General features: G+C 50.2%; 1 protein-coding gene across 1 annotated transcript in view; it reads left to right on the forward strand.

The window, feature by feature from the left end:
• Positions 1 to 11,807, forward strand: part of LOC141954991 (hydrocephalus-inducing protein homolog) — a 96,322-nt gene that overhangs the window by 26,838 nt on the left and 57,677 nt on the right. Inside the window, 2 exon segments of the mRNA XM_074895068.1 lie at positions 5,009 to 5,210; positions 7,901 to 8,072. Coding sequence (XP_074751169.1) covers positions 5,009 to 5,210; positions 7,901 to 8,072 — 374 coding nt within the window.

Raw genomic sequence — 11,807 nt, forward strand, 5'->3', positions numbered from 1 at the left:
GAAATCACTGACGTGTTCTAAGTGTCATTACCGGTGGAGGTGTTTCAGGACAGAACTGAACATTCATTAGCCTCCTTTCCTTGTGGATCGATCAGCATCTGCTGAGAAGCAGAAGCACAGCTTGAAGGGTGACTGATTTATTAGGTGGTCTATTGAGCATGTCTTTGCCAGGCAATCAGAATGAAAGTTCCTGCACCATTTTCCCCATGGCCAAAAGCAATGTTTCAGCCAGTCGGGTACCCCAGCGTGTCGTTACTGTGGTAGCAATAACGATTAAAAATAGCCCGCGGCATCCTGGGTACGCGGCAGTGGTCTTCCATCCTCTGACGGTTTCATCGTCCTTTTCAAAACATTCTGCAAAGCTCCTTCATGCTGGGCAGGACAAAGCCTCCGTGCTGGCTTCTGGATATTCCTGTGCCGGAGTATTTCATCCTGGAACCAGGCAAACAGTTCTTGCTAAGCACAGTGCAGAGGGGTGCTGGGGAATGCGGTGGGTGCTCGGTCACAGAAGGATGCACAGCGGGAGCCTGACTGCAGGGAGATGGCTCAGCGTGCAGGAGAGCTGTCTGAAGAGCCTGCAGCCTGTCCTGTGGAGCACTGCTGCCTGGTCACTGCTTTCCACCTCCCTTTTCATCCCCATCTGTTGTCTTATGGCTCCTTGCAGGGCCTCTGGGGTAGAGACCCTCTGCTTTCACTGTGCTGCGTGGGCTCAGTGGGTGCTTTGCTGAGGCCGGGGCCACGCTGGGGACTGGCCGTTACAGCAACAACTGTGGGCACGGTCATGAGGAGGATGCTCTGAGCTTTGTTGTAGCCTGGGAGTGGTTCTTTAGAGACACCTGTGTTGCCAGCAGCAGTTATTTAGTGGTGAGGTTTATAAAGGAGTCTGGAGTAAATAACGTGATGGTTTAATGACGTCTGAAGGCAGCTCCTGAACACCGCCTCGGAGAAGCACTTGCAAATGACTGTCGCTGCTCCATGCTTCGCTCTGGGGCTGGAGATACAGGCGTGGGGACGGACAGACGCCTTTCTCAGGCCGGCGGAGACTCGGCGCATCCTGTAGGTGAAGCCATCAGCTTCCCAAGAGCGAAACAGCTCAGAGGAGCGCTCCTGACTCTGATCTGGTGGTAGCTCTGTGGGAGACGCAGCAAAAGGCACATGGTGGGGCGGCTGGATCAGGCTGTAGGTGACTTCTCCAGCTTTCCAGAGATCGCTCGGCCTGGTGAGGTGACTCGCTTCTCTGGCGGTGAAGTGGTAACGGAGACCTCTGCACGCTGCTTGAAAAACAAGAATATGCCGGCAGTGGAGGCAGCTGGGTATGATAGCAGGAGCAAAAGAATTACTTCTCATAGGTCGATATGGGGGTACAGTCACATCCTTTTGAGTGAAGAGCTCTCCTTTCATTGCTTGCTTGTATTTTCAGTGAAAAAGCAGCAGCAGGAAGGCACTGTCTTCTGACAGACTGGGCAAATGAAATTACACTTGCTTTCCATGCTACCTAAATATTCCAAATGTGACTGTCATTCACTCCTAAAAGATTTACAATCCAAATTCAGAGAGAGAATCTCAGAGAGAAACCCAGGGTTAGAGGAAGAATATGTCGTGGTGAAGACAAAATGCATCAGGGTGCTGTTTTGTTTCTCTTCAGTCTAATCGACCTGGCTACCAGCTTCCTAATGTTTAGAGCAGTAATCAATGAAGGAAAGTACCAGCTCTTGGATACTAGGAACGTGTTCTTCATCAAACCTGAAATTTGTTTCGAAATCTTGTTCAAGGGCTTGCTCATCTATCCTTTCTGTTTAAGCTCAGTTTGTACTGCTCTGAAAATTACTCCCTCTTGTACCAGGATGCTTGTGTAGTATTAGAAGAATTCAGAAAGATGCTTTAGCTCTTCTGTAAATTCTCTCTTTGTCTGTTTTCCTGCACAACAGGAGTCCCACAGATTTCTCACTTCAAGATAGTGAAAAGTTATCGTGGTGTGCTGATACGTGTGTCTGTAGCCATGTGGATGGATGCTGGGATAAAACACAGAGGTGTTTCTGCTGTGTCAAAGAGCACCACTCAGGAGTGCACAACCTGAAGCATCTGTTCTGCTGCTCTGTAAAAAGTCTAGCGTTTAATTTCAAGTTCAGGCATTGCTTTGTTCAGGTTGCAGAGTGAAAGCTGTGTCCTGCCACCTGTAGGAAATGTATCAGAAGCATGTAAGAATGAGAGAGTTGACAGTCTGCAATAAGATCACGTTGTGTAAATAATGATAGGGCAGACACATCTAGATTCAGTAAATGCGCTTTCATGGCAGCCAAGCATCCCAAACCACACACCATGGACACTGCCCTGCCAAGTAAAATGCCTAGTGCTATGTCGCTGTTACAGTACAGAGTCTTAAAGAGTCTTAAATGAAACGTCACATCTGATTTGACACCCAAGACATGAAGCCTGCAGCCACCCGTAGCCAACCCTGGCCGGTCCGCTCTCCGTGTCAGCTCATGGGCCTGGCAGACAGATCCGTGGCTTCCTCCTGACTCGCTGGCAGCTGTGCGCGCTCTCCTGGACCCGGCAATTTGTGGGTGTCTGTATTCAGCACGATGCCAAATGCTCTCTGTGGTAGAAGGTGCTCCGGCAAACCCTCCAGCCTTCAGAAGAGTCCTCGGTGCCTGCAGCCAGGAGCGCAAGGGTGACTGCATCCCCAGCAACTCCCCGCGAGAGCAGCAGTAGGGGATGTTTCGCAAATTGTGTAGAAACAGGCAGTGCGTATGCTTTCTCCCTCTCGGGCTCTGGAGTTAGCATTTTTCTGTGCTGGAGGCTTTATTCTCATCTCTGTTGAATAGCTTCTGATGCCTTTATCTTCTAAGAATTTGTCCAGTTTCTCCCTGGATTTGCAGCTGTTAGCCTCTACAGCCTCCTGTGGCAGTGTGTTCCAAAGGAAGGAATACTCCCTGGAAAAGTACTGCCACTTTTGTGTAATTTCTGTCTAATAACATTATTTCAGGCCCTCAGGTTCCTGTTTTATGACAAATAGTGACAATTTTTTCCTTATTCACATTTCCCAGGCCATCCATGCTTTTACAAACCTCTCCCATCTATTGCCCGTATGATTTCTAGGATGAGGAGTCGTAGTCAATCTTCTTGTAAAAGCTGCTTCATACTTTAAATTGTTCTTTCTGTCCTTCTCTATTTAGCTTGAGATGCTTCAGCTTGTTTTTTTGAGATCAGAACTATACCCAGTATTTTGAGACGCACGTGGCCATGGGTTTAGGCAGGGAGACGATGATAATTTTCATGGTGTTTATTTTGCAGTAGTTTGTCATCTTGATTGTTATAGAGCGCTGGCTCGTGTTTCCATAAACCCAGGCTCGAGGCACTGTGCATGTCTCCCATTTCTTGGCTCCTTTGCTTGCCAATATATGCCAAGGATTCAGTGGAGGGAGAGGCAGTGCTCATAAAGCATACCCGCCTCTGTAACTCTCCTGAACATCAGTCATTTCTGTATGCCAAGTTGTCCATTATAGCAAGCAGATTGTCAAGTCACTGTAAACATTGCTGCTGTCCTTGCAGCATAACTCTCATCTCTGACCACAAATCCCTACCACTCCATACTCCCTTAAGAGCGGAGAAATTGAGGCTATACAGGCATGAAGGCTGGGTTCTCTGTGTGTGGAGATGAGTGAATGACTCTGGAGAACTAGTGTTTTAAGGGTGAGTCAATCCCCAGTGCCCCCCCAAAAAAGGGGGCTCCTTTTTTTTTTTTTTTTTTTTTTTCCCCTGGAATGAGTGTGATTCTGCTGTGTTGTGTCTGGCTTAGGATTTCAGGAGTGCACCCAGCACACATCCAGCGCTCTCCCTGTGTTGTTGCACAGTAGCGCTTTAAAGGCAGGTCCGTTGGCTGGCTGCCTTGCTGTGACCTGTGCAGGGAGGAGGAGGCTCTGCCTTTGCAGAGGGATGCTCTCCAGGCTACGGCCAGGCTGCTGCACTTGTCCGTTGGGGCTGGCTCTGAGGCTTTAAGCACCACTCCACAGAAATGCCGTTTCTAGAGAGCATGTCTGACGTTTGCTGTTTGCTGAGTCTCACCTGGGAAACACTTGCCTGCAAGAGGAAGAGTGAGCTCAGTACTGAAGTTTGATCTCAGTTGACTGCCAGGAGTTACTTGGCTGGGAAGAAGGAAGGTTTGAAAACTCTGGAAAGGAGGGAGCCTTTGGGAGTCTGTTTGGGAGGGTGACGTGCTGGCAGGTCCTCCAGCAAGGCCCCAGTCGTTGGTCAGTTGATGTGCACAGCCAGGGACACTCTCCTCTTCAGCGGGCTCTGAGGTGGAAAGCAAAGATGCCCTCGCTCTGGTCGTTGAACGGCTTGGGAAGACGCAGCGTAGACTTGCAGACTCGGGCATAAGCAGCAGGGTCCCGGCTGAGGAAATGGGCTTGCAGGGCTGTAATGGGCAGGTCGGGGTGGGCCGTGCCCCACCAGTCTCTTCTTGACACGTGTTCACAAACCCACAGCAAGTGAGGGCGCTGCTTCTGCAACACAGTGAAGCTCTCTTCTGTGTCCCATCCTGCCCTGGGCTGTCACTTGTTCCTCTGAACCTCCCTTTCCTGCCTGCGTGCCCCCAGGCATCTTTGGGTGTCAGCAACAAGGGATCAGGAGAGACACAACGCTGGGCAAGCCCTGACTGAGGTGGGACTCCTCAGAGTCACCTGAACAACTTGGATGCAGAATTCTCTATGAGTCGAGTGGGATGGCAACCCAAAGGCCACCTGGGCACATCGGAAAAATCTCACTGTAAATACTGTCACCTTGGGGATAGATCTCTACAAATGCACCCAGAAATAAGGTGCTGACGGTGTGCCATCCTCATTCTGTACACGGGCAGCTGTCAGGATGTGATGAATGTGCTGATCTGTGGAACTGCCAATACAGCTAAAAGCTGTAAGAGTTTATTCTGTTATTGGTGGTTTGCTTTGTTCCTTGTACTTCCATCAGCAAGTGAGATGAGCAAAGACTCCCCTGTGCTTTTTTCCAGGTGAAGATACTCACACAAGCCTCTCTGGAGCAGCTGTAGATGTCAACATCGGTCTGGCCAGGAGCTCCCTGACAGTTGAGAAGACTTACCTCACGCTGTCAAACCACAGATCTGTAGTCATCCACAATCGGAGTGAAATCAAGGTCCACTTCCAGTGGAAGGCTTTTTCAACTCAGGAAGAGGAGGATCATCAGAGGCTGAGGTTCGTTTGAAAGATTCATTTCAGTAAGATACACTGCCCAAGGGTAAAACTAACATGTGGCCTCAAGAGGTGTGGTGCATTGAATGGTTTAGGGCAAGTAAACCATCTATGGCATCAGGTTAGGTGTCCCTGGGCTTTAGGGTAATGGAGCTCAGTGCCTCGCATTCCAGCTCCATCCATAGTCCAGCTGAGGATGGCGTTTTGTGGAGGAAAGGTTGATTGCAGTGACTGGATTCCCTCAGAGAGCAAATTTGCATTTTAGGGAGCCCCAAACCACTGATATCCAGAGACCCCTGGGTTATGGGGCGTCCATGAGGCTGAGGAAAGTGTCAGCACTTGTTCCCTGGGACTGCACTGAGTAGCAGCACTTAACATAGCTGCAGGTAGCATAACTGTTGTGATATTCACTGCAGCTTCTTCCACTCCAGCTTTGATAAGGTGGCAGGCTCCTTCTCCAGGAATGTGCAGGGTCAGGTGCTGTGTTGGCCCAGCAAGTTGAGGCCGTCCTGCTGTAGGATGTTGAATTGCCTTGCACTGTCCCAGTTTCCAGCACAACGAGGTATTTCTACCCTTCCTCAGAGACTGGGGAGAATTTGGAGGTGAAGGGTTCCGCAGGGAAGGCAGGGCAGCACGGGACAGAGCGCGTTTGGGCTGCAGCAGCCTGTGTCTTCATGGTGCTGAGAGATGGGGCAGGTTCTTCCAAGGGTGTCTGTGGTGAAGCTTTGACATTCCCCTTTCAGGCAGCAGAGACACACTTATAGCCCGGGGGGATGAACTGGAAATGACACTTAAAAGTTTGGGTGATTAAGGGAATCCTTGTGGGACTTTCCAGACTTGCATGGATGTAGGTGTGTAGGAGTTAGCTCACAGCTGATCAGGAAAGTGCCTTAAACTGGAGCACTTTTTAAAGGCTTCTGAGCCAATAAAGTTCAACATAATTAGGTCAGAAATGCCTTGAAGGCCAAAACTGGTTTTCCACTGTTCTCTATTTTTAATTACACAGTGTGTGCCTTCCATGCAAGCTGAATGTGTTGAAAGAAAACCTCGTTGCCTTCTCTGGGTACTTGCCTGGACCATTCCTTTACCGCTCTCTCCTCACCTGCCTGTCTCAGATTGGACCCTGAGTGATCCTCTTTCCCCTCAGAAGCAACCGGGCTTCCCCACAGTTCACTTCAACCTGATTCATTTCCAATTACATTTGATCTCATGCCAGTTTATGTCCTGAGTCTGACCAGGACGTTCTGTTCTTCCTCCTTGCAATCCCAGGGATGGTCATAGCTCCAGGGCCACTGTCCTGCTGCCAGAGAAGCTTTAGAGATCTCAGAGCAGAGAGGACTTTTTCCATGAGAGGAGGCAGTGCAGGACCCTGCTCTGGGCTGTGACCCCAGAAGACCTGGATCCTTAGGTGGTGTATCCAGGGGTTTGCTGTGTCTCCCTCCTGCAGGACTTTCTGGGATGTAATGGTGGAATTATTGTCTGCTGATGGAGGTTGAGCTGGGGGTTGCTCATCGGTGGCGGGAAGCCCTCCTCACGCGCAGGGCTGTAGGTCAGCCGTGGAGAAACATTCCCCACTGCGCTCCAGGGGGGGCGAGCCAAAGCAAGTGCTTTTGGTGCTGGTGCCAGCCTTTGCCCCAGGCTCTGTCTGTGTACAGCTAGTAACATCCGTGACCGTATTTCCGTTGGAACTGTATTTGAATTTAGCTGGGTGATGATTGCTATCCTGGTTTTACTACATTGCCTTGATCTGCTGCTACACATGGAGCCTTCCACTCATCCCCCCAGAGTTGTCACCTGCTGGTTCTTCATGGCCGGGGACTGGAGTGTGCAGAGGGGACAGCGATATGCCAGCTAGGAAGCAACTGCTCTGTAGCAGTGCTCCCTTATCTCTTGGTTGTGATCTTTAAACTCTAGAATGATTTCTGCTACAGCTGCCAAGTAAGGGAGAGATGAACTGCGTCATAGCCCTACAGAGATGGCCAAAAAGAGGAAAAAGATAAGGTGGTTCAAGGCCAGACGCAAGGGTTTGGATTCAGAGATGCTGGTCCAGACTTCTTTAGTGGGTGATGCCAGGAAAAGTGCCTTCCCCTCTCAGGGCCTCTGTTTCCATGCACATATAGACATTGGTCTCACCGAAGTGATGCAATGCCTGAATTCATTGGTTTGCTTTTACAGTGCTCTGGGATCCTCTGGTGAGAAGTGGTATAGGGCACAGAGAGCACATTTAGCTTGCTTACCCCTGCAGGTCCAAAGGGGAAGGAAAAAGGAGTGATGCCAGTGGCCTGCAGCTGAAACCCAGCTGCGTCTCCCCTTGCCAGTGAAGCCCTGCAGTGGGTGCTCCTGCATCCTGATCTGGCTCCCCCAGGCAGCTCTGTGGTAGGAAAAGCCAGTTGGGGTGGTCGGTGGATTCTCCATCAGTTGTGGCAGAGGCTTTGAGCCAGGAGGCTCTCGAGGGCTGCCGGCTTTCAGAAACCTCTTCTGCGCTTGTAAGCATGGAGTAAACCTGCGTGCCGTGGTGGCGGCCAGCAAGTGATAATCTGACCCGTGTGGGACCCCATGGCTTGGGGTCAGCCCCTCGCTGAGCTGCTGCTGATCCTCCCTGAGCGCTTTGCTGCCCCTGCGCTCACACGAGTCTCTGCAAATATGTTGCTCATTAAATTATCTGCTTGGTTTGTCTCTCCCCCTGGCTGCAGGCTGCAGAGGCGGAAAGGGGGCAAGATGGATCGTTGTCTGAGGGAGTGCAGGGTGGACTCTGCTCTTGGAGAACGCCTTCCCCTTCTCTCCCGCCCCTTCCAGAACCAGCGGGCAAAGGTGCAAGGAGACTCCATGCTTTTCTCCGACGATGTGTTCAGCCTTGAGCCAATGGTAAGCGATAGCTGAGAACCTCCCTTCCTTCTCCTCCCTGGCTGAGGTCACTTGGCAGGTCCCTGTGTCAGCTGGCTTGATGGGCCAAGAGATAACACCAGGTTTCTAGGGAGGCTGCGAGAGCTTGTTGGAAAAAGCATCTCTGTGGGCTCCTGGCAGAGCGAGAGGCTGCCTAAAGCTGAGCTCTGCTGCAAGGGCTATAAATTAAGGGCGCTTGGTAAGTGTCCTTACACTGTTGAGAGCCATCGATAACGATGAGTAAGGGCACAGCTTACACATAGTGTGTGGGGATTAACAAAGGACATTAGAGCGCTCTCAGTTCACATATTGACCTGAGGAATGAAATGATCCTCTGTGGAAAGGAGGCCAAGTTCAACCCAAGTTTGATCAGAGAGATACCAATCTCTTCATATAATCTGGACGGGTACCACGGCTCAATATCCCTTCCAGTGTCATCTGTGAGCCTGGACACAAGGCTGGCAGGTTTAAACGGACTTCCTGAGTTTCATGGCGCATAGGTACAGACTTTTTATTGCCTCTTCTGTTTATGCAAGCAAAACCCCATATCCTGCAATCGGCCAGATCCCTGGTTCTGAGTATTTGCATGGTCTGAGATGAAGAATGCCCACTGTCCGAGCAATGTAAAATCCCTTTTCATCTTGGAGTAAATCCTAGGATAATCTCAACCTCTTCTTCCTTTTAAAATAGGTGAAACTAATTTTTTTTTTTTTTTCAAGGAAGGGGATCATCTCCTCTTCTTAGTTGTTCCTATATCCCATATAAGGCTGAGAGCCACCAATGTTGGCACAGCGGCAGTTTCACACCACTGTAGCTGACAGCAGCAAGATGTGACCAAGAGATTGTGTCGGAGCAGTGGGAATGTTGTAGAGAGAGGGAGCTGATCAGCTGAGCATTAAGACCAGCCTGTGGTGTGTCAGAGCTGATTTTGGAGTGTGCCTCAGGGCTCCTGCTGCTTTACAGTCAGACTGTCTCTACAAGTAGCTTAACCTGCTCTTAAGCTCCTGAATGCTTTGAGGTGAGGTCCAGAAGTCTGGCTGCCCACAGCGCCGAGTCCTGGCGCTCCATGTAGTGACATACGGACATAAAGTGTAGCCTGGCCTCAAGTCTCGAGGGGAAACCTTTCCTGAATGGAATATTACACAGGTTGCTCTAGGACTGACTATAAGTGGGCTACCACATGAGTCTCTCCCCTTCTGTTTTGTCCAGCATTATCAACCTTTTGATTTCCATGAATCCCATTATTGATGGAACAATCAATTTCACATTCACTTTTGCTCATGCCTGTCTTTCCCCATGGCATATGGGTGTCTTTACATCAAATGGTAGTAAGTATTTTCTACTTTTATTAAATGTAGAATCTAAAACTCTACTGCTGCTGGCTTCCACAACCTTCTTTGCGGTGACAGCCCTGTAACTTTTAGCCTGGACAGACACCCTTCGTGCACTGCCATGTCAATCTGCTGGAGAGGCCCCCCAGAGATGGGACCTTATGTCAGTGGACCGCTGGCTGCCAGTATTTTCAGGTGCTGCAATCTGTAGAAGCTGCAGCAGGTCACTTCAGTCTGTATAGGGTTTACTCGCTGATGGAAATAACAACGGAAAAGAGGAGGTGTGATTTTGGAATTACCATGTGGATGAGAACATTCTGAGTTGCCCAAGCCTGTGGGAAACAAGCTGATATGCAGCTCTGACTTTCTGAGCACATCTCAAATTTGGTTTATTTTTGCATCTACACATGATGTGTCAGCAGGGGCAGATGTGATAGAGGCCCAGGTGGCTCCCAAGGGACAAAGTCCTTGCTGTTTGCTGCATCCTCCCTGCCCCAGCTTGTCTGTAAGTCCCATTGGAGGCCTGTGGGAGCTGACTCCTTGGAAATGGCAACCAGAGGAGAGGGAGGACGAGGACTTACTGCTACACTGACCTTGACAAGTCCTCACTGTCCTGTCCTTGCCTGGTAGTGACTCCTCAGTGCCACGTGTGAACTCTGGGCTGATGGAGGTGGTCGACAACATGTCCAGGTTACGAAGGTGCTACTGTTGATCCAGAGGTTGGGCCAGGAGGTCACAGTGGTGTTTGTTGCTGCAAACCTGCACCTCAGCTGGGGAACCAAGCTGGTCCCCATCCACATGAGAAGCTACTGCAGAGCACTTTGGTTTTTGGCGGAAGGCACCATCTCCAGTGGAGCTGTGGTCCATCCCACAGTTCCCTGTGGGCTCTGTTATTTATGGAAAGAGGCAGATGTTAGCTGTGGCACTGCCTTTCTCCTAAGTGCCCTGAGCTGAGAGGATGCACTTTGAGTGTCATTTTAGTATTTCTGTTGCCAGCTCTGTCTTTTTTTTCTTTGACTACTTTGAGTGTGATTTCCTTCCATGGATTGCCTTCCCCCTCTGCAAAGCAAAGCAGGTGATTTGACCAGCAGTTGGTGGTGCCTGGCTTTTCAAGACCAGCTTTTTCTGACTCCGATGGGTGGAGATCTAGCAGATCCTCATTATTTAGGGGCTGAGGGAGGAGAGATAGGATCTGCCATGTATTTACGGTTGGGCTCTTGCAGAGAGATCACTTGTGTAGCTGTGAGTCCCGGTGTGCCATCCCCTCCTGTATCACCGTGCTTTATGCTGGAGCAAAGCCAGGGTAGGACAGCAGGAGTGGTGGTGCTGTACCATCGTACATCCACCGTCTGTATTTTATGCCACCTGCCAGTTGCAGCCTGTCTGAGGCCAGAAGTGTTTCAGCCAGAAGTGTTGCAATACCATGTTCACAGCACTGCATAGTTTTACATCTGTCCTGGTTACCATCCACGGTGGCTCTCCATGCTCTGACTCCACTGCCATCCTATAGAGAACACGTCGCCCAGGCACGGGGCTCGCTCCTGAGGTGCCCCGAGGCTCGGACGCGTGTAGCAGTAGCCTGCAAGGGTGGGTAATGAAGCATTTCCTTCCAAGCAGCAGTTCTTTTTTCCCCTGTGGGGTCGCAGGAATGCAAGGAACCTCTTCAACAGCCCATTTTAATTTCCCAGGAGAAATAACTCACAGTATTTTCTGTGAGTTATTTCACAGTTCTTCCCTCTGTTCTGTTGACTCTGAGCAGGCTGTGCCTTAGGGAATTCTTCGCAGCTGCAGCCCAATAACTCCCCATGTCATAGCTCTTCAATTGTTGTGGGGGCTGTCCTTTGAGCTATAAGGGCTAATTCGATGGGAAGTATTATAGTTACTTAATATTTATGCTGCAGGAGTGCCAGAGGCTCCACTCCGTTCAAGGCTCTTCTGGACAAAGCAGCGAGGATACCCAGCAGCATGCAGAATCAAAGCCTCGCTTTGCTGATAGAAAAAGAACTCTGTTTGTCTCCTTCTATAAGCTGATATTTTCCTTCCTTTGTCGAGTGTTATTACAGTTGTCAGAGGTGCCTCTATTTATGTCAACAAACACACAAGGAACATTGGTAATGCTAGGGGTTCAGGGGATGTAAGTGGTGTCTCACTTGCAAGAAGTGAGAGCCTTTAGAACCCAGGCATGCCTCCGAAACTGTGCGACAAGGCTCCCTGGGACTGAGCGCCAGTGCCAGGACTCTCTGGGCGAGAAGCAGAGAGAGAAGACCCCGAGGAAGCAGCAGAGAGCTGCAGACACACTGGTAGCATGGCCCAGACTTAAATCCCTGAGCAAGAGCATGACACGGAAAAGAGCCTGTTGGTTGAAAGAGGTGTGGAGCTGTAAGCA

This window comes from Athene noctua, unplaced genomic scaffold (assembly GCF_965140245.1).
Source record: "Athene noctua unplaced genomic scaffold, bAthNoc1.hap1.1 HAP1_HAP1_scaffold_53, whole genome shotgun sequence".
NCBI classification, from domain to species: domain Eukaryota; kingdom Metazoa; phylum Chordata; class Aves; order Strigiformes; family Strigidae; genus Athene; species Athene noctua.